Here is a 23,528-nt window from a genome sequence, read left to right on the forward strand (position 1 = left end):
AAAATCGCTGCTGTTGAGCCTCTTTGTACAATTGAGCTATTATATTTAACTGGGCTTAGTAGGGCTTCTTTAGACTCTTCTCTAGTGAGGTTATGCAGGCAGACCTGTTCTGTTCATATCGTCCATTAAAATAGTTATTTGTCAGCCGGTTTCCACTTTGTTGTACAGATAGAATTCCTTTCCAAAATGGCAACTGTTGCATGTACTTTTTCTTTGAAAAATTAAGTGTTATGCAAATGTATGCCAGCGTGTTTGTATTAACGAGAATTAGAATGCTTGTGATTCAGGTACAAATTGAATAAATACAACCAAAGCAAATTAAAATAGTATCACTAACACATACTTAAATTTGGTAATTAAAATACTTGTCCAACATAAATTGTTTGCATTAGACCTGTTTTAAATATAATTGGTAAAAAAATTGAATAATTGCTAGTAAGGCATGTCCTGAAATACATTTATATGGTGCAAATTTTTTTTTCAGGTTTTGTGTATTTGTTTCCCATAGAATAAAGCTTTAATTGGTTAACATTTTTAAAAATTGATATTGTTAAACATGAATTTAAAAAGATAGTTTTCACAGGTTTGTTGAACATTGAAAGCCGTGATGCTTCTAGGGAAATTGGCTTCAGAATTTAGACCACAATGCTGAAGAGATCTTATCCTATATGTCTTGTGCATCAGTTAGTGATAAGGAAGGGAATCCTTTGTATGTTGGGAACTAAATGGCTCTAATGGAAGCTGCTGGACTTTTAGAAGATCTTGGGTTTAAATTGTAAAGACCTTTAAAGTTAATATTTTGAATTGGGTTTAAAAACAAACTGGAAATCAATGGAAGTGGAAGAAAAATAAACAAAATATACTCCCAGGAGCTGAATCAATTAAAGTTGCTGAAGAGATTTTAGAAGTAAGCTTGGAATTTGTAGCAACGCAACAAATTTGTTTTTCTTGCTAAACACATTACAATCTTGAGCTTGTTGTGGATGTCTTTATCAAATAGTTTGGATGAGGGAGTGTCTAATCACAAATGATTGCTCTAGTGAGATTCACAAAGCACCTGCTTACTAAAAGATTAAGCGATGAGGTAACTCCCCTCTTCCTGTCTTTCAGTATGGTTCCTACCACCTTACTAGATTTCTAAACAAAATAGGGAGCTGCAGTCTTCCACTATTTTCATTTTCTAAAATGAGTATTGTGATTATAAGGGTACAGAGACATTTTTGATAATAAAAATGATACTAAAAGCAACCCTGTTCCTTTTTTAAAAAAGAAAAAAGATGATACAATAGTCCTTGTTTAGCAACTACTTCATTTAGTAAATGTTTAAAATTACAGTGATGATAAAATGTAGCTTTACTATCAATCCTCATTTATGATCTTTGCATAATTCAAAGGAAAGCTGAAGTATGATCATAAACATTATCAGGCTTTCACTTAGACTGGCTGCTGCCTTCAACTGTGTTGCTAAATAAAATTACCTGTAGTGATATGATAGAGTTTCAAAATATAATATTTTCTGAGGAAACAATGTTTTTTTTAAATGAACTTATTTAAAAAAATCAATTTTGTTTGTTTCCCCAGAAAACATGTTATCAAGCAGGAAAATTTCTTCATGCAAACAAGCCTAACTTTCTTAAGGAAAGTTTCCATTTCAAATTGCTAAAAATATCTGGTAGGTGTTTAAAGACCTATTTGTGCCCTTGGGGCCTCAAGATCTGATTGCCCATCTTTAGAATATTATGGAAATATCTGTTTGGTGTCATCAAATATATTTTTCAATAGCTATATATGCTTTTGTGGGGAGGGAAGTAAAACATTTCTTAACTTTAGGAACATTATGTCCACAAATCTGTAAACCTTGTTTTTCTTTAAGGTGAGGTTCTATTCAAGGTATCAATGTTAATTTTCTTAGCATTTGTTAAGGAAGACTAAAATCAAAATTAAATGTGTTTATGTCAGTTAATAGTAATGAGCTGATGAGAAAAAAAATCTGGGACTACCTAATGTAATAATGTTTTTGAATCTCTGAAATAATTTTCTCATTGTCACTTAGACTCTGATTATTTTCCCTTGCTCTGCTTCTTCTGCTCTGTATTCCAGTTCACTTTTGCTATGCAGAACAAGGAGATTTTGGATTCTTTGTTCTAGGAAACTCTGTATTTTGTGTTAAAAGGAGAATGTATTTTGTGAAAAGGAATAGTGTGTATTTGTCACTGAATTCTACTGTGTACTAAGTGTTCTATTGTGTTCTACTGTGTAGTCTTACTGCTTAAGGATTTTTGTCCCCTTGGTTAGAATGTGACCTTATGGGCAAGATAGAATGTACATAAATTGAAAGAACTATTTGTTTCTCTCTGTTGATATTTCTAATGTCTAGTTTCTAGGTTTTCATTACTATATGTAAGAAATTTCCCGTGAATCCTCCCATAAAAGCAATTTGAGGCTTGTCCTAAATAGAGGTTTCTATTATATAACACAATGTAATTAAATGGAAGGTTAATTGAGAAAATGGCAAACTAGTTTTCTTTTGTGAAGAAGCAAAAATTGGAGGGAAAGAAGTGTTTACAACATTTGCATTTACTGGATATAAAAACTGTTTGATATATACTGGACTTCAGTTTGATTTGGTGATAATTAAGGGTATAAGCCAATGTATCTGAAAACCACTAAATCTGAGAGGCTGATATAAACACTGGAAGAAGCCCAAAATATGGTAATTGTGTGAGAAATATGCTGGTTTGTTTTCTAGGTTATATCTGTTAATATACATATAAATAGATATAAACCACAATTACACACCATTGAAAGGAGACAATAAAAAAGAGGCAACAAAAACACCTATCCTTTCCAGCAGCCTACAACCAGATAAGCAAAGATTAACACCGAACAAGCAGAAATTAATATCCTAATCAAGGGATCTACCAAGGGAAACACTATCCCCTTCTACTATATATAAAGATACAAAAATCCCACAATCATAAGCATTGATGATATTACCTAGTCAGGTAATAAAATGTCTGCAAGCAAACAATCATGCTCAGAGAGCACCAAGGATCTTTAAATCTTTTAATTAGAGCATTCTGAGTAACGTAAAACATAATGTAACTGGTACATAAGAATTCTTTGGAATCAATTCAGAAATTTCTCTGGTCACTTTCAGAAGTAGGTAGTGGTGAACAAGATGGAACCCTAGAAACTCTTGAGTTTATCCTATTTGAAATAAACTCTCAGAATTACGTTTAGCTGAGTGTTTCAAGAAAATATGAAAGATTTTAAATAGGTTGATCAGCTAGCATGCTTGCTGATTTATATAGCTTTCTTAGGATAATTACATTTTGTTCTTATTACTCTTCTATTCCATAGATTCTTCAGAATTTGCTATCTGGTGTCTGTTGGAACAAAATGTGGGGACATCCTCATTCAGCTAATAGAATGGGTCCTTTCCGGTAAGTATTTGAATATGAATTATATTTATTGATAATAGCAGTTCTACATCGACATTGTGCAATAACATTTACTACAACTGGATAAAAATAGGATGGGGCGGGTGGGTAGTTGATTCCTCTCCAAAAAAGATAAGTGAAGGGAAATTGAATGGAACATCATAGAGGAGGAAAGACCAAGCTGAAATGTTGAACAGGAACAATCTAAATGGCAACATTTTGCAGGTGGTCCTCCTTATGTACTTTAACAGCAAATTAGATTTTTTATGTGCTTAAAATAGCACTTTCTCTTCATGGGATTAATAGAATACAAGAATTTAGAGAATTACATATGTTAAAAAATGAAAAGTTACATGTGACCTGGATTCTAGAAGTGCTTATGGCTGAAAGATTCAAAAAGACACATTCAATAGTTTAACATATTGTGTTATTTGGTTTGTCTAGTATGGCTGACTTTTGTTCTATGAATATATTCAGTATAATTACACCATGTGCAACTCAAAGATGTTATGTCTGTAATAAAAATGTAATCAGAATGCTCTTAGAGAAATATATACTAGTGCCATACCATTAGTGGTATTGCATATTAGAGATATCTGAAACCTTTTCTGAGTTGCATTTGGTCTTAATGCACAAAGAAGAGTTCCTCTAGTTTTAGGACATTATTATGCATGATCAAATAATTTCAATTTTATATGATCAAAGAGCAATTAGTTTGACAAATTTGAGGCTACCTAATACTTTGATGTGGCTTTCTGGTTTTTACCTTACACTGTTATAGAGTGTTCTAAAACTTCTGAAAAGTTAATAACAGCAATTACTGTGTACTTACTGAGTTCATACATCATCCTATGCTGTAGCAAGACTTGATTGGTTTTAGTGTATTATGTAGTGTGAACCTAACTACTGTGATAAACCATGGTTTATAGTTTATCATACTATGTTGTCTCAATTTAATTGCAATTTAGTTAATAAAATCTAAGAAAACAAATATTCATTCATTATATCACAGACTGGAAACTGAAGGCAGAAATTTAACAATAATAATGAAAAGCACATTTATAGTTTTGGGGAAAATGAATTGAAATTATAAATGTGCAATAATTAAAAAAGTAGACAAAAGCAGATTTACACTTTATGTATATAGCGTGCCTACTAAATGCACATTAAATAAGTACAAATCTATGGAGCTACAGTGAAGTGTGAAGTAGCTCCAGGATGGATTGACATAGATCAAAAATATCATGTGCTGTAGGCTCAGAATTGCTGAATATTAAATACAAGCAACATACACAAGTCTTAAGCAAAATGTTCTATAAAGCTGTCTTTGATCAGTAATGACTTAGGTTAATTAAGAATCCAAGTATAATAAAGGGATATATTTATTGGGGGGAAAATCTTACTGTACAGATTCATGAGTTTGATGTGACTTGTCAGAATTTGAAAAGACGCATGAATTCATCGACTGCTTTTTTACTAATGAATTTAGTAAAAGAAAAATAAGTGTGAATTAAAGATAATGGTAAGATGGTAGATTGTAAAAGTTCCAAAAATTATACTTTGTTCACCTAAGAATATTGATGGTTGCTTCAATTCAGGGTACTTGTAAAAAGTGGGAAAGTATTTCTGCTTTTGCAGCCATTCCCTACCAAATGCATCAGATTTCCCCATTTGGTTGCCTCCTCCTATACCTCCTCCTAGTCCATTCTAGACAACCTGATGATCCTCAACAGCAGCTCTTGCAAGAAAGAGCAAGCCCAAGAAGTTTCATTTGCAGATTCTATTTTAGATTTACTTTAGCCAATCTGAAATAACTTAATAAGATATAGCTGTAAATACTTATTTACTGCACTGATTTATAGTGTACTCTCAATCCACATTCAAAATGATGTAATGATATTTCAGACCCAAATTGTTTAGGACCCAAGGATTTGAGAACATGATTTAGGCAGGCTTGTATGTTTTATTTATTTATTGAACTTTTACTGTATAGCCCCTAATTTTATACACAATTATCTTACTGTCTCGCAAAGACAGCCAATAAAAACACAAAAATAAAGCAGCACTTCCACGCTACAAAGAAAACATCACCTCCTTCCATAGCACCAAAACATCCTATGAGGTATAAATGTGGGAAAGGACCTTCTTACCTATAGCACCTTGTTTATGGAATGCAGTTCTATGGATGGTGGGATTTTTTTTCACCAGCTTAAAATTTGACTATTGGTCACACTTTCTCATCTTGTAAAATATTATTTGCATGGCTTTTGAGGGGAGGGGGGGAGGTGTAGGTGGTTTGAGATCTATATAACAAGAAATCTGCAATCTTTTGTTCAGGGAAGATTAATCAAACCAAAAATTACCAACAATATGAGATAGATGAGGCAGTAAGAACATTTGGATGAGTTCGATTTGGGACTAATATGATAAAAGCATATTAAAGTGCTTACACCTTAAAGGATTTTTGAGAATAGCATATTGCTCAGAGGAGTGTGATAAAGTTTATTATAGGTTCATCATACAATATAGCATTGTAAAGTATGTTTTTGAATTATTTGATGAGAGATAAGATCATTGACTAGGTTTATATAGTAGCAATAGTTTCTAAAGAACATCAGAACAAGAAATACAAAAATGTGGAGATTGCAAAAATGATGTTGTTTGTAAGAACTGTAGCATGTTTTATCTTAATTTCAGTACCAATTTTCAGAGACTAAAAACAAAATATCTAGACATTTTTGGGAGGCCCGCTTATGAGTGGCTCCATCAGATAAATTGGACAAATGGAGATGCTTTCTTAATTGTGAATGAAATAATTTGTTTACAGAGATCTGCCTTGCATGTCTTACTGTGCCTTTTCCAATGCCTGAAACATTCCTCTTATGCACTTTTTAGTACTATAGTTAGTGTTTTAGTACAACTTGATTAAGAAAATGAACATTGTTTTCTAAATCAGCTGATTTGGAACAACACATCTTGTCACTGATTTAGAAGTCTTCACATAGCTCTATTTGGATATGTAGTATAGGGGTTTGGTTTACTGGAAAGAACAGAAAGATATACTACATTTAAAAGTGGGGATTGTTAAAATCAGTACCTTCAAATCTGAGTGACCTTTGATGGGTGAAGACAAAGATTGAATTATTGACTATCATTGTAATCACACTTTTGTATGTTTGTATGCGTTGCAGAATTTTCTGTGATTATTAGATTGAGTTTTTAATCATCTGCATTCCCATTCTTTCTTGAACCTCCAATGTTAACTGAATTTTCCATTACATCCCTTTTCTTTTCATCCCATCCCTTCTTTCTTTTTACAGCATTTCAGTCTTTAACTCTGTTTACGAATTTTAAAATTTTAGTCACTTTTGTTACTGGATTTCTATCTTGCTTCCTTTATCTATAAGTAAGATCATATAAATAATTGTAAACATTATTTGTATTTTTTCTCCCTCTGAACCATCTCTTTTGCCATTTCCTGGTCCTATTCTGGTTCATTAATTGTTGTGTATATTCAACAGTGTTAGAGAGATTAAAAATAGGCAAATTGGTAGTGTGATCAAATTGCACTGGCAAAGGATTATTTATTCTTCCAATTTATAGAGCTGCCTACCTTGGAATCATAACTCTGGCAATGAACATAGGAATCAAAACTCTAACCTAAAATAATGAATAATAATATGATACAGTAATAACACAGCAGCACTCAAGAACAATCAACAAAAGAACATAACTACAGTTATGCCAAAGACAAGCACAACAATGGGCTCAACCAAACTATAGGCCTCATGCCTGGGAGAACATCCAGGTCTTTAAGGATTTATAAAATACAAACAGTGTCAGTGCCAAACAAATCTCATTGTTATCATCTACCAATAACCAGCAGGAACTGTGAAAGAAAAAGCTCACTTCCAGGATTCTGCCATATGGCACTGTTTAATAGATGACATCCAGAGCATGCCCCAACCTGCCAAATCTAGTGGTCAAGCAAAAACAAGTGGAGAAAGGTGGTCTTGCAAATCACCTGGCTTCATGCCATGAATGGCTTTGTAGCTGATAATCAGTACTTTGAATTGCAACTGGAAGCCTAATGGGAACTCCTCCTCCCATAATTTTCCATGTCACTGCATTCTGGACTAGTAGAAACCTCTGAGTGGCCTTGCAAGAGCAGCTGTATACTGAGTATATTGAAGCAATTCATCCAGGAGATGACAAAGTATCTCCCAATTCCACCTGTGATGAATTCATACATACTAATGATACTTAACCCTATCCTGGCAGATGATCTCATCCATCAACTCTGTGTTGAGGTTAAACAGGAATGGGGAGAGGACAGAATCTTGAGGGCTCCCACAAAAGAGGAATCTGGGGTCAGATCTCTTCTTTACTAGCAACTTTGGAAGAAGGAGAATCATTGCAACACTGCCTCTTTCTCTCTATTCTTTAGGCTTGGTAAGAACAATATTGAAAGCCACTGAGAGATGGAGACCAAGTATGGAAGCATTTACCTTCACCAGAGGTTATCCACAAGTTCAGTCAATGATGTTTCAGTTCCCTACTCAGGCGTCAAAGCCAACTGCAAGATTTGCAGATAAATCATTTCCTTCAGGGCTTTCTCTTTATTATTGTTAGTGACCTCTCCTTTTTATTAGTTTATAATATAATATAAAATGCAAAAACAAATAATAGGACAAATAGGGGAGAGAAAAGGGAAGGGAAAAGTATGGAAAAGAAGGGAAAAAGAAAGAAAAGGCATTAATTTCCAACTCTCTGGTGCAATAGAATAAGATAGTAACATTAAACCTTAACTTTTTACTTTTACATAATAGTATAAAGTAGCCATTTTTAAAACAACAAATCTATCTAATCAGTAAAACCCAAAATCAAAGTTTCATTTTTTTCCACCTCAAACACAAATCCCAGGAAGCGGTTTCCAAATAGAAACAAAAGTAATTGTGTTGTTTTCTTTAATCAAAGCAGTCAATTTAGCCATCTCTGATAACGCCATCAACTTTTGCAGACATTCCTGCATTGTGGGGATCAAAGTATCCTTCCATTTTTGTGTATAAAGTAATCTTGCTGCCATCAACATATATAGCATTAAAGTTCCATTTTTCCCCCTCAAGTCTTTTTCCATTAAACTCAAAATAAAAATTTCTGGTTTTATTTTTATATTCACTTTAAGAATTTCTATATTAGAATATGAATCCTACTCCAATATTTCTTTGCTTTATCTCATGTCCACCATAAATGATAAAAAATCCCTTCTTTACATTTGCATCTCCATGGAATATCTTTACACATTCTTGATAACTTATCTGGTATTAAATACCAATAAAACATAATCTTATCGAATTTTTCTTTTAAATTTTCTTTTAGTTTAAATTTTAAATCTTTTTGTCCACATATTCTCCCATTGTTCAAGCTTTACATTATATCCAAAATTTCTTGCCAAATGAATCATACAATGCTTTATATATCCACTTTCCAAATTCAAATTCAATAATGTTTTATAGACCTTAGCAATATGTTTATCACTACCACACAGTAGGATTTCCAATTCATTAACAAAGTCAAACCCATAACTCTTTCTAATTTAAATCTTATTTCAGTTGTAAACCAATGCCAGACATGTTCTGACTAGCTCTTCCTTAGACTTGAGGATAGGATCACCAAAATTAAAAGATATTATTTTACTATAAGTCTACCAGTTTGGCTTCGTCACCATTTCTTTTCTGAAAAAAGCTTCCTGAGGGCACACCCAAAGAGGCATAAAAAACTTCGTTTTATGTTTATTCCAAACTCTTAGAATGGCACGTCTAATGAAATGGTTGTTAAATTCAACTTTTACTTTAACCTTGTCATACCATAAATAATGGTGCCATCCAAATCTTAATTCACCTTCTAAATCAATTAGCCTCTTATTCTGGAGGTTCACACACTCTTTTAGCCAGACCAAACAACAAACATACAGTTACAAATCTGATAAACCCAAACCCTCTCTTTCTTTTAACATCTTGCTGTAGTTTATATCTAATTTTTGGGTTTTTCCCTTGGCATATAAACTTAGAAATATCCATTTTCCATTGTTTAAATAGAGTATCAGTTGCAAATATTGGCAATGTCTGAAACAAACAAAAAAAGCATCTTTGGTAAAACATCTTAATTACAGAAATTCTGAAATCCTTGCAGAAACCACAAACATTTATTTTCCTCTGATTCTGTGGTTTTTATTCATTAGTATTCTCTCATGAGAAAATGGCCTTTAATGCTGCCAATGTTTCTTTCACTAGAATGAATTTCACCAAACCCCATTATATCCCTGAAATCAATTCCAGGGACTTGGATGATCCTTTAAAACGATGTGGGGAATCTCCATGGAAGAAGAAGGGAAATAACATTAATTTTCTCCCCCTTTTTATTAATGGAAGCCTCCCCTAGAAGAAAGAACCACCTATTGAAAGAAAATAATAGTAGGCGCAGTGCTATATGTGTAATTCCTGGGGATGCTCTCCTTTCCTTAATACAGGTAGCCCTTGACTTATGACTGTTCAGTTAATGACTTTGAAATTACAACAGTTTCAGAAAAAGTAACTTATGACCTATACTCATACTTACAACCGTTGTACTACTCCCATGGTCATGTGATCACAATTCAGGCATTTAGCAACTAGCTGGCATTTACAATGAATTGCAGTGTCCTGCAATTATATGATTGTGTTTTTTAAAATCTTTATGGCATATTTCTGGCAAAAAACAGCTATTGGGGAAGCTGGATTCACTTAGTGACTGCTATATAAGTTGTGAAATCAGATGCACATGTGCTCTGGCCAGCTGACAGGACAACGCCTTGCCAAAGGTTCCATAGGTTCGCCATTATGGCCCTAGTTAATTGAGATTCCATAGACACATTTGAAAGTAAATTAGCCTACTACAATTTGGCTAATTTACAATTAGACAGTTTCTGTAGGTCACAGGTGTTAAACTTGCAGCGGCACATTGCTGTCACGTGACATTTTGCAACGTTTTTCCCTTCGCGGAGTTGGGGTGGGCGTGGCTTGCATGTGACACATGTGGCCCATGGGCTACCAGTTTGATAACCCTGCTATAAGTGCTACTTACACCAGCAAGGGCATTATCAACTTATTAACCAGTACCTGAGTTTTCCCAGTATAAAGTGTGGTGAGTAATAGTGGCAAATATGTTTAGTCCTTTATAGATGTATTATAAAACATTAAGCAATCATGAAAACATTGTTTTTTGTTTAAAGTTTAAATGTTCTGATGATCACTTCTGAGGCAAAAGCTTTTTGTCATCTCTCTCTGCACCCCCTGTGCAACCATATGGATATACTCTGGAGCAGTGGTGGGTTGCAGGCAGTATGCCCCGGTACTGGTGTACTGGTGCCTTCTGGGAGCAGCAGGCACCGTTCCGGTACGGTGCTTCAGAGGGCCCACCCACCCGCCCGTGTTCCTGAGCTGTATTTGACCCAATCAGGGCATTTGCGCGCACACGTGCAGCATATGGCACCTGCGCGATGCTCTGCCGAGCAGATGGAGCATTGCAGGCGGTGGGTGCGCATGCATGCGCAGCGCACGTGCACTTGGTGGATGCCCGGTCCCTTTGCAGGGTACCGGTTGAGACGGGATCCGGAACCCACCACTGCTCTGGAGAATTTATAAACTCCTTTCCAAGCTACACCTTTTCCTAGGCGTAACAGATCCCATAAATTAATGTCTCTTTAATTTCTATGGGAAAGGTGCAACTTGTTTAGGAGCCACTGAATTGTACAAGTATATTTATGTTAGATCATCTGAAATATCTTTTGTGCTTTCAAACTGAATATCGGCAGTCCTCAAATTACAATAATTTGTTCAATGACTGAAGATACCAGGGCACTGAACAAAGAGACTTACGATCTGTGTCAAAAGTTACAACCATTGCAATGCCCCTGAGGTCACATGATAAAACTTGGGCACTTGGCAATCCATTCAGACTTATGAAGCTGAGATGCTTCAACTCCCTCATTTGCCTACACCCTCACATGTATGTCCTTTTGGTCCCATGCCTCCTTATACTCTGCCACCTCAACATACCTTTGGGTGCTCCATGCGGCTAATGAATTGTGCCCAGCCTAGACCTATGCGCCCAGAAACCCCTTTGTGCAAAGCTGGCAAAAGAAAGCGCTTTGCACCATGCACCAGAGCTTTTTGACCTGCCGTAGATGTGAGGCTTCTGGCTTATTTACTTGCCTGCTTCTGCTTCTCGAGGTTCACCAGGAAGTCCTGCCACAGCCCAGGGTACTGCAAGAAGCAGAAGTAAGAAGCAACCAGGTAAACAAGAAGCAGCCCTAGAGCCATGCTATGCCAGGAAGCCCCATCCTAGCTGGGGCTACCAACATGGTAGAAAGGGGCTTTCTTTTTCTGGCTTTCTGCAGAGGGGTTTTGTGTTGCAAAGGGCTGGGCATATCTCAACAGCAGCAGGAGAAAGAAGATGGGAAAGGTCTGTTGGAGCAGCGGAGCATGGGTTGTCAGAGTGCAGAATGATGAGGGCAAATGCAGCTTCCCAGAGTGTGGCAAGCAGCCTCAAAATCCTGTGATACTGGGGCTTCTTGCTACCTAACAAGACAGGAGGCAGGCAGCCAAGGGGCAAAGATGGAAGGGAATACTGCAGGTGGATGGAAGAAGTTGGAGGCAGTCCTTTACTGAAGCTTGGTATTGAGAGGGACCAAGCCTCGAATGCTTTGACTAGTTGCTTAACAACTCACAATTTTTCCTTAATGACCACAATGGGGATTGCTGGGATTGCTATAGGAATCATGTGGCATCTCACTTTTTGTACTCATATGATATCTAGCTTTACAACTATGCTGATCTAAAATGACAATCACTCTCCCCAATTGTTGTGATTAGTCAAGGACCACCTGTAGCTGCATATCCTTGATCATTGGGTTATGTCTATTAGTGTAAAAAAAATTTCTTCAATATAACAGGTATGCTGGAAAGAATATTTATATTATTGACTGTTGTGAGGGAAATGAAAGGTTGAAGTTTATGCTGTTCTATCCCTTTTTTTATATAATGTATACCAGTGGTCCCCAATCTTTCTGGCCCCAGGGACGGTTCCGGAAGAAAAAAATGTCTTCTGGGGGGATGGTATCAAATTTTATGAATTTGTATCCTTCCAATTTAGTAACTCAAGAACTGCTAGTCTTAGTAAGGAATTGTACAAAACATCAATTCAGAAGCAGGGCTAACCTGCTTCTTCCACACCTTTACTAGAAGAATAAAAGAAACAACAAAACATTTATATTTATGTTTATTGTTCATAGTGTGTTTGAATAAATTATTTGCTCAAATTCTTGCAAACTGAATTTACTAGAGATAGTTTTAAGCCTTAATTTCAAACATATAAGTGCACTTTTCTCTAGGAATGAGTTAAGTGTTGTAAATAAATCATGTCATGTTAAGGGTAAAATAAAATTCTTCAGACCACCTGCCAAAATAAACATTTTTAATGAAAAATTATATTAGCAAAGCAATATTGCCAAAAATATTATTGCTGTTTCTAATTTTATGCAATTGTGAAATAACTTATGAAATGTAATTTTGCTGTAAAATGGTGTAGTATACTTTTAGTTCCCTTCCAACTGGTAATAAGTAGTACATAACATTGGAAAGACAAGATGTAGAAGTTACATATCTTGAAATAGTGCATTGTATTAATAACCTTTTATTTGAATGTTGAACAAGGAATTCATTATTATAGGAGAGCTTACAAGAATTCCTTTTTAAAATTGTGATAAAACCAGGTTTAAGGAATATTCCTGACTGAAGGAGCATGCAAGATAATTATGGCAACCTCTTAAACTCTCTAAAGTTCCCAATTTAATTTACTGTGAGACTATGTAGATTGTTACCTTAACTCATTAATATTTCAGGTATTCCATGTTGAGTTCTTCTGGGAATTATGGTGACATAAGAGTGCGCAAGTTTACTTATCACGTCTGTCGTATACTACCACCTCTTAAACTACCAAACATCACTATCATCTACGGATCTTACTGTTGAACACCTCTGTTAAAGTTAGAGAAGAACATGCTGATGTGTAGATTACAAACTCGAAGGACATTATGAATAACACTGTCTTTATTTCTACAGTGGGAGCCAAGAAGAAAGATTTGCTCCCGGGTGGAACAGGGATTACTCTCCTCCCCTTGATAGTCTTGCTCAAGAAAGACACTCTGGCAACTTCTCTGGCAGAGAATCACTTCCTTTTGATATCCAGGGACTCCCAGGCATCCTCAATCCTCAGTTTGCGAACAGAGAGGAATCTACTTTCAGCTTTGGAGGTAGAGATGGATCACGTAGTGACTTCAGAGGTGGGGAGGGTCATATGCATGATTTTGGAAGCAGAGATTACTCGCCTTCAGATTTTCAAAGTAGGGATGATTCACAGTTGGACTTCAGAGCTAGGATACCACTCCTTTCAGACTTTAGAGGTAGGGAGATGTATCCTGGAAATTTTCAGGATAGAGAAGGCCAGGTTGTGGAGTATAGTGGAGGAGATGTTCCTCCTATGGATTATAGAAATAGGGATACATTCCGAATGAACTATAGAGATAGGGAAGCTCACACAATGAACTATAGAGGCAGAGATGATACTTCATCAGATTGTCGTGCTAGGGGAACATCTGATTTGGATTTCCGAAATAGAGACGGATCACACCCACACTTTAGAACAAGAGACATGCCTGAACAAGATTATAGGGACAGAGAGCAACCATATCCAGACTTCAGGAAAAGAGATGTACCTGATACAGATCTGAGAAATATGGGTGCGGCTGATTCAGACTTCAGAGACAGAGATGTACCCCACTCTAATTTCAGAAATAGGCCAAAACCTCAGGCTGATCAGGATTTTAGGGGTAGGGATGCCCCACCACCGCTGGATTTTGCAGAAAGGGAGAGACCCTCAGCAAACTCAAATGTTGTAGACTTCCATCACAGTCAATCTACAGCACAATTAGCAGATAGAGAATGCAAGATAGAAGAGACTGTAGTCGTTAGAGACAGGTCTTCATTGAGTATTCAGAATGAGGATTTGCCACATTCAGATTCAAGAGCCAGAGAAGAAGAAAAACCCCAAGAACAAAATCTTAAGACTGAATCTTCTCTAGAGTTCCAAAATAGCCGCAATTCTCTTCCCAATCTTCCGGACCAAGATAAGCCTCATCAGGGCTTTGTTAGCAATCAGGAGATTTCTGCAAAAGAAGAGCAAGTAGCTGAATTGCCTGGACTAAAAGAAAAAAGTGATCTGGATTTCCTTGGAAGGCAGGATACAGACTACAGGGGCATTGAGTATCGAGATGTAGATCATCGTCTTCCAGGATGTCGGGTCTTTGACTATGAACATGGCAAATCTTTTGCTGATGGGAAGTCTTGTAAAGATTCTCAACCAGATCTTCAGGTATGCAATTTATTGTAAAATTTCTTAATAACACATTTATAAAATGCTTACTAGAAGATGATAACACTTAAAAAATCAAAGCTGTCAGCTGTAATGAAATTAACTCACCTTTACACCATCTCACCTCACTCTTTGTATAATTAAATCTGCAAATTGTAGTGTAGGTATTGTAACATGAGATTATTTATTAGTTGGATTTATATTTTGCCTTTTCTTGAGTTTAAGATGATAAGCATAGTTTTCTTTGTTCCAAGTGATTCGCATAAAAAACAATCTGATTGATATGAGGGATAATAATCAGCCTAAATCCATGGAAGTGAGCTTCCATTGTTGAAGTGGAATTTGAACCTATAAACCTTTACTTCACACTTTAATCAATACAACACTGAGTCTTCCACACAGCTTTCTGTGCCTAATTTCTTTAGTTCTAATTTGCTTCTTATAAATTGGCACTTCCTTTTAGTGGTGGACATATGCAAGCTTAGCACCTTGATGATAAAATGTTATGGATTACATTGTAACTTTTTAAGAGAATTTACACACTTTCAACCATGTTTGACTTGTTGCATCTTTCCTCTACTTCATTGTTGACTTTAAAATCCTTTTGAATTTTATTTTCAAAGGACCAGGACTATAGAACCTGTCTCAAAGATACCAAGCCAAGCAAGTTGATTCGACTAGGAAGAATGCCTGAAACTGCTACAAAAGATGATGTAAGTTGTGTTTATGAAGCTTACCTAGTAATAGATGATACATTAACTGTATATAGCTCTTGTGTTTATCAGTTACAAATAATAGAAAAACAGAATTTAACATTACCATTAGAAAGATGTCCAGGCACTGGAGAGAGAGAGAAAAAAATTGCAGTTTGCTTTTGACTGCTAACATTGTTTTAATAAAGATGTTAATGCAGTTATATTTGCAAAAATAGATCTGTGCAGATTTAATAGTTATGACAAGTTTGCATAATTTTAATGTAATTTCAAAGCTAATGTTCACTTTTCTGAAAATGCTGAAATGTGCCAGTTACATGTATTCCATATTTCTTTTAATACTACAGTGCTTTAATAGGAAGAAGACACATTTGTTTTGCCCTGGTTTAATGAAAAGTAGGAGTAGGTTCTCAGCAGGGTAATTTGGTCTTCATCACAAGACTTTGTCTTTTCTTGGACTATTCCAAATTCATTCACTATCTAATCTATTTATTTTACAATTAAAACATTAACTTTGTAATATCCTTAAACACTCTAGCTTTTTCAGAATACTATAATCTGTGATGCAGTGGCAAATCAAACCAGTATAGGTAGTGCTCACTTAAGGGTGGTAATTGATAAGTGATGCAGTCATAAACCATGACATTACATGACTGTGTTGACTTACGACTTATGACAGAAGTTGTAGCTGTTGCAATTGTTAGGCGACTACTGGGTAGTTGCAATATCCCCGAATCACCATTCGTGATATCCTGCTGGCTTCCCCATTGACTTTGCTTGTCAAAAGCTTGCAGTGAAGGACACAACTGGTAATCATATGACTGTAGGACATTGCAATCTTCATAATGGTGAGCCTTTTCCAAATGGCTGAATTGTAATCATAAGACTAGCAGAGATACTACGATAGTTGGAGGAATGATTATAAGTCTCCTTGTTCAGCACTACTGTAACTTCGAATCGATGAACAAGTGGTGGCTGAATGAGGAGAATCTGCACTATATTAGAGTAACTGAAGGGAAACACCCTCCAAAAACATGTAGCAAAAATGAGTTTATTGTGACATAGTCTTTGCTGTACTTTAGCTTACACTGTCAAGTGCTTTCCATTTTCATTTCCATTAATCTGAAATCATTGTTTTGGGGCGATACAGAAGGAATATTCAGTGTTAAAATGTTCAGTATAATATAGACTTTACCACTTAACTGGAAACTTTGTTTTTACAGATTCTCAATGCTTTCCAAGCATGTGATGGAACACCAGTGAAAAACCTACGTCTTAAAGATTATACCACAGGTGGGTTTTTTCCCAATTTTTAAAGTTCGTTAAATTTACATTGTTTCTATAATTATTGATCAGGTGATCTATTCTTTACTTTACCTTACTTTACTTTATTTCAAATTTATAAACCGCTCCCTCTCCCCGAAGGGACTCGGGGCGGTGTACTGTCTTATCAGTACAGTTTTTTCTTGCTGGCATTATAATTTTGATTTTAAGAGGAATTTGGGGCATATGATTTATTCACTTGCCTTTTTGCTGAATTGACATTTTCAGGATTAGGTTTAGCAAGTCTGTTGCAAATCACCTGCTTTAGCTCTGCATTAATACTGAGGTTAGATACCTTTGAAAGACAGAACATAAACTTGTTCTAACATAAAATTCAAGAACTATTAAAAGTTTGTCTTCAGTGACTTTTTAAAAAAAAGTCTCTGGAATACCTTTCCTATAGTAATCTCAATAAAAATAGTCTTACAATAATAGAATTGGAAGGTACCATGGAATCCATCTAGTCCAATCACTCGTTCAGGATCTTTTGGAATATCTGATAGATAACCTTATAGCCCTTGTTTGAATATCTCTAGTGAAAGAGAATTAACCATGCAATGTGGCAGTACATTGCACTTTTACATTGCACTGCATAGTTTGTACACTTAGGAAGTTCCTCCTGATATCTAGCCTCAACCATCTTCCTTATAATTTCAATCCACTGGCTCTTGTCCTCTGTTCTGGGACCAGAGAGAATAAGACCACTCTCTTCCATATGAGAACTTTTCAAATATCTAAAGATAGCTGTCAAATCTCCCCTCGATTTTCTTTTCTGTAAGCTAAACATAACCAGATAATTTGATTGTTCATGAGCAGGTCAAAGTAAACAATTAACTTTCCATGATTTGGAATCTGTTCCTGTTAATGTATCTCAAGATGTGCCTGAATGTTTGACATATCCTTAAAAGATTCCTCTCATCAGAATCATCAGATGCAAATAAACTAAACTGATCACTGAAATCGTTACGAATTCTGTGACACTTGGGTGACTATCTTTTTATTTCAGAGAATGGTTTATTGAGAGTATCCTGGCTCCAATTCTTATGACCATTACTGGTATCAGATGATTTTTATTAGGGAACATTTGCAATATGCTGGTGTAAAATAAATATTTATAAAGTTCAACATGATAATATATAATAAGGGTAAGAAACATTACAGATTTTATAGGGCAAAAGATGTCCCACCCCCCCACCCCCGTTGCTGCAATTTGTTTTGAAAGCAGCTAGAAGACAAATTAGAATCAGCTTAATCATGTATATTTCAGCACCAAGTAGAGCTTGCTTTTTAGATATTTCTTGATATGCAGAGAAATTTAAAAAGAGAAAAATCTATATCAATAGAGAATTCTTTTATTATCCCACAAATTTCTGTGTATTAACTTACGTGACCTATCTGCTCTTAGCATGAAAGAGAATAATTTTCCAGAATTAAAATATCCATCTTTACAAGTTTTTTTCTAATCTAAGTTCATTATTTGAAAGCAGAGACTCAATTCAGCAACTTTTATCAAACACAAAGCCATGAGCTAATTCCTTACTGTCTTGAATAATGAGCAAGACTTTTAGAAAGTAGATTGTGATTTTCCCCTTCAAATGTATACTTTTATATCACTTTTCGCAACAATAATATTCTGATTAATTTAAAGTCTGGTTCATTTAACATACATGATTAGTATTATTTATAAATTTATATTTTGGGGCCTTGTAAATATTAATAATTTCTGGTAAAACTACCTTGTTCTGTGTAACTGTGTCATCTTATTTTTAAGGGGGGTGGCATATAAATTTAATAAGATAAATAAAAGCTATTTATGGTCAAACCTAAGTTCTATTTTTTGAGTGTTTCCTAAGTTTTGTAATCTTGATGTGCACATTGCCACATGATGCACAGCACTGCAAATATTCTGTGAAAATAGAAATGAAAACTAGGGATCCCCAACCTGTTGGCCGTAGCCCACTACTGGGCCATGGCATTTTCTCAATCAGGCCACATGAGTGGAAGGCCACAAGACCACACCCTGAAGGCTTCTGTTCTCTCTTGTGTGACTGGAACTGTGCACTTGGCCCACCGCATGCTGACCCGATACTCGTGTGGCTCAGTGCCCCCCCCCCCGTACCCTCCCCCCAGCTCAGCTGGGCTGCCAAGCCACAAAGGTTGAAGCCTGCTGGTTTACTAAGTTTGCTTCTGGCTCCCTTAACGTATGTCAGCTTTTTAAAAAATAGTTTTAGACATAAGATCCCATGTATTCCTATATTATATATGTAAAAAATTAGAATAGGATAGTCATGTTTTGGGTAAGCATATATTCGTTACGTGGTATGTAGTACATAGTATATACACTAATTACTATATGATATGGGAGAACTATATTATAAGTGATTAGTAGTAATCTGCAGGAAGTGCGCTCATAAAACTGCAATCTAGATGAGGTCATTATATTGTACAGTACTTCAAAAAGCATAGCTGTCTTAGCCGCCACAATTTGCTTTTTTAAAATTATTGCAAGTGTGGAGAAAATACATTGCATAAGCATGCTTTAAGTAGTGTCAAACCATGTTTACTTACTGTCAGTTCCAGTCTGTGTCATCCTTTGGATGCATGTGGACTAAAATTGCTATTCGTCATTTTTATTGTGGTGGTTTTGTATCAAAAGGATGTGATATTGCCTAACTTAGATTTGAACAAGATTGTATAGCAAATGCATTCCCATTTCCTTATATCAATGTGTATGACATTGGTCAAATTATAGACAACTATCAAAATATAATTTCTTTTTGGAAGATTTTGTCTCACTAAAATATTTTACTGCCACGGAAACTTAATTACTGGTAGTAAGTACAGGAGATACAATAGCATATTAAAATAGGATAATCTATAAAAGTATAGCAAGTACATGCACATTCTTATTTTCATTACATCATTTATATCATTTTGAAACTTGTAAACTAGTGAATCTTTTGAGATGAAAATCCTTAAAAAGTGGAATTTGTGTTTAGTGAAGTCTATTATTCAGCTATTCTCAATGCTGATATATCTCTGATCTCAATTTAAGATTTTGATGGTAGTGTTTTTATTTAAGTTTTGAATGACATCAGGAAAATACATCTTTAAAATATATCTTCCAATATGTGCCTGCTCATATTTTCTAGTGATTCTTGGTGGGCATCTTCTAGATGCATCCTTCAAGGGAAGTAAAATCAGTAGGTCCACATGAAGACCCTCTAGTAGTGGGACTTTTGGATTACTCTTCTTTGGAAATGTTCGTAGGACCTTGAGTTAATACATTTTCAGTTTCAGAGGCATTGTTCTTTTCCCTTGCATTTGTACTCTGATTTAAATGGCCATAACTGTGAACTAATGGATTTATATTTTACATTTTTCCTGAACTAATATTAATTGTACTTTGCTGTTTGTATTGTTGTACTTTGCTGCTTTTGTTTGCTTTAAAAAATAGAAACATTTAACTTGTAAACCATTTAGAGATATTCACATATTGTGAGGAATGAAAGTGTAGTAAATACAAAGCAAGTCTAGAGATGGGTTGTATTGTAGAAGTTGAATATTTTATAGACTTGAACAATTTCTGTTTGTTTTACTGCTAATTTATTGAGGGGCACCTTGAAGATGCTTTAGTTTGATCAGAAGAATTATCAAATGAATTTCAAAAGATATAAGGTGTCATTTTTTTAAACCTTAAAACCTGATTTAAGATTTCTTACAAATGTTAAAGCAACTTACCTGTTTTTTTGCAGTATATAGAAATCTGGCTTGTTTTTGTCTTCAATTGCCAGGTATATACACAAGAGAAAAGGAACGTTTGCTGGTTACTGTTTTCCACTATAATCTTTTATAGTATACTAAATTATTTTTCAGTTCTTTAGGAGGTATATAGTAACTCAATGGGAATGGGAGCATATGTACCTGTCTATAATTGAATTAAGTAATTGTTTATACAGTTAAACTTTCTTCTACCTTAGAAGAAAATTATTAAAATGCAAGGATTTATAGCAGCTCACTTCTTTTCCTAAGGTTTGTAGAACACAAAAATGGCCATTTTGACAACTTGTTCCTGCCTTAGTGCTAGCTATACTGATAACTAACCATAGGGTTCTATCATATGAGGCAAAAAACTTGGTTCCAGATCTAGAAAATGATTAGTTATGTTTAAATAATTTTTGAGAACTAAATGCTTGGGGAAGTAAAGTTGCATTGTAATATCATGATGGAGAATATGTATAAGTTGGGTAATTTTTATTAGTCTTTAAAAGATTATCCACTGAGACATTTTATCTGACAAGATCAAGTATTAATATAATAAACATAACCCTCACAGATAATGGTGAATGTGTGATTTAGCTATGGATAAATATTTCAAGTTAGATATAAATATATTTCTTCAGTCCCTATCATATCAATTTGATCTGTTGCTCAGTTTTATTCTTCACCTGGTCTCATATTTCTAGTTCAAATCTCAGCAGGTAGCAAAATGAACTCTCATTAAATCAGAAAAGAATTGTATATGAATAGAGTATGTCACTGGTTGCTTCATGACAAACTGATTCTGTCATTCTGAGAAAAGGTTTCTAGTAATATATGGCTATCATGATCTCTTGAGAATCTTATCCTCTATCAATTTAATAGTTTTCGTATTAAACCCATTTTAAATGCTGGTTATCTCAATCTCTAGTGGTGGGTCTCTAATTCAACCATGTACTAGAGTATTTGCCCAAATCTCCCATCTTTCTGCTTCGTTAAGCTCTAATATTATAATAATAATAATAATAATAATAATAAATTTGGATTTATTAGCCGCTCCCTTTCCAAGTAGGACTCGGGGCGGCGTACAATGGAGCATATAACATGAAACATATATAACAACACCAAACGTACATACATACACAACACACATACATACACGGAGGAGGAAGCAAATTACATCAATAGACAGTTAAAAATCTGCTTTAAAATACCCCAATTGTAAAAACCCAATAAAATTAATATTTAAGAACAATTTAAAAAACAGTTTGGAGGAATGGGAAAATTACGATTGCGATTGAGCCAGGCCGGATAATTGAAAGAGGTGGGTCTTCAGCTGTACACGGAAGGAGCGGAGATCGGAAATCATCCTGATGTCACGGGGGAGGTCATTCCATAGGGCTGGGCCCATCACAGAGAAGGCTCTGCTCCTGGGTGTCGCCCCCCGGCACTGTTTGGCGGACGGCACCCGGAGAAGTCCCTCTCTGTGTGAGCGAATTGGTCGTAGGGATGTGTGGGGCAGGATGCGATCCTGCATATAACTAGGCCCTGTGCCATGGAGCGCTTTAAAGATCATAATCAAAACCTTGAAACGCACTCGGTAGACCACAGGCAGCCAGTGCAGCTCGCGCAGGAGAGGTGTTATATTATAAAAGAGAGAACTTCACTATACCATGAGTAATTGTGTATGTTCATTCATTCAATGGGATTTCTTTCTGTTGAGTATAGTGTACATCACCGATTTCAAATTCACCATGTCACTTTGCCATCATGTGATGTTTCATGACATTTTCCCCATTCACAGAGCTGGGCTGGATGTGGCCTGCATGTGATGCATCCAGCCTATGGACCGCCAGTTTGACATCCCTGGTGTACATCATAATCACAGCTAAATTTTAATTTTAATTTTTTTTTTTACAACAGTGATTTTCTAGTTTTGTTTTGAATGTGATTATTGCTTTGCCTGTAATTTAACCAATTGGAGCATACCAATATTATTAGCAGAACTACAGTCTATAGATGCTATTAAAATGAAACTACTATGATGCATCCTATTTCTTGTAAATATGAAACAATATTTACATTTGTCAGACTTCTGGTTGCAGACTTCAGGTACCTTCGGAAGCCTGATCCGCGAACTCTGTGGTCAGCTCCGATCTCTCCTTATTGGAGGGTCCAAATTCGGACCATAGCCACTCTGAAGGAGTAGTGAAGCAAAGAGGGACTAGCAGGTAGAAGGGAGCCGCATCTCCCCCCCCCCCCCCCCGACTAGGAAAGTCCCCTCAGCAGACAGGGAGCAGCAGCAGCATACATGGCTGCCATGAAGCCGAAGACAGCCTGAAAACCTAAGACTATGCAGGAGTAGAGAAAGTGAGTGGCTTGTGAACTGAGTAAGAGACTATTTTTATTGAAAAGTGACCTCAATAAATTCAAGGGAGAGGCATATTGTAACTATTGGCTAGCAGCAGAAAAAGCACATTAAAAAATTCAGAATATTTAAGAAGTTTTTTGAAAGAAAATAAAAGAAAATTGAATTCTCAAAGTAAAGACATGGTATTGAAAAATATTTTTAAAAATATTGGAATTCAATCGGGAGCTTGTTTTTATTATTATGAATGTTGCCCTCCTGGATTTACAAATTTAAAATAATTAAAATCAGCACTACTCGAAGAGGCAGTACCAAGCTGAAGTTTGAGCGCCATCTGCTGCTAAAAGGAGAACTGTGCAACTTTGGGACCTTTTACATTGTTGGGTTATAAGTATTTACCTAAAACTTACTGGACATTTATACAATAAACAAGAGCTTTAGTCAAGTGACCCC

The 23,528-nt window shown here is 35.5% G+C and overlaps 1 protein-coding gene across 4 annotated transcripts in view; it reads left to right on the top strand.

Moving 5' to 3' along the window:
* Positions 1-23,528, top strand: part of RBM6 (RNA binding motif protein 6) — an 80,565-nt gene that overhangs the window by 779 nt on the left and 56,258 nt on the right. For all 4 annotated transcript variants that reach the window (XM_081937920.1, XM_081937923.1, XM_081937921.1 and 1 more), the window contains exons 2-5: positions 3,364-3,446; positions 13,604-14,912; positions 15,536-15,625; positions 16,849-16,918. In XM_081937920.1, coding sequence (XP_081794046.1) covers positions 3,403-3,446; positions 13,604-14,912; positions 15,536-15,625; positions 16,849-16,918 — 1,513 coding nt within the window. In that variant the 5' untranslated portion in view covers positions 3,364-3,402. The remainder of the gene's footprint in view (positions 1-3,363; positions 3,447-13,603; positions 14,913-15,535; positions 15,626-16,848; positions 16,919-23,528) is intronic.

Source organism: Natrix helvetica (genome assembly GCF_964273705.1).
Source record: "Natrix helvetica genome assembly, chromosome: 1".
NCBI classification, from domain to species: domain Eukaryota; kingdom Metazoa; phylum Chordata; class Lepidosauria; order Squamata; family Natricidae; genus Natrix; species Natrix helvetica.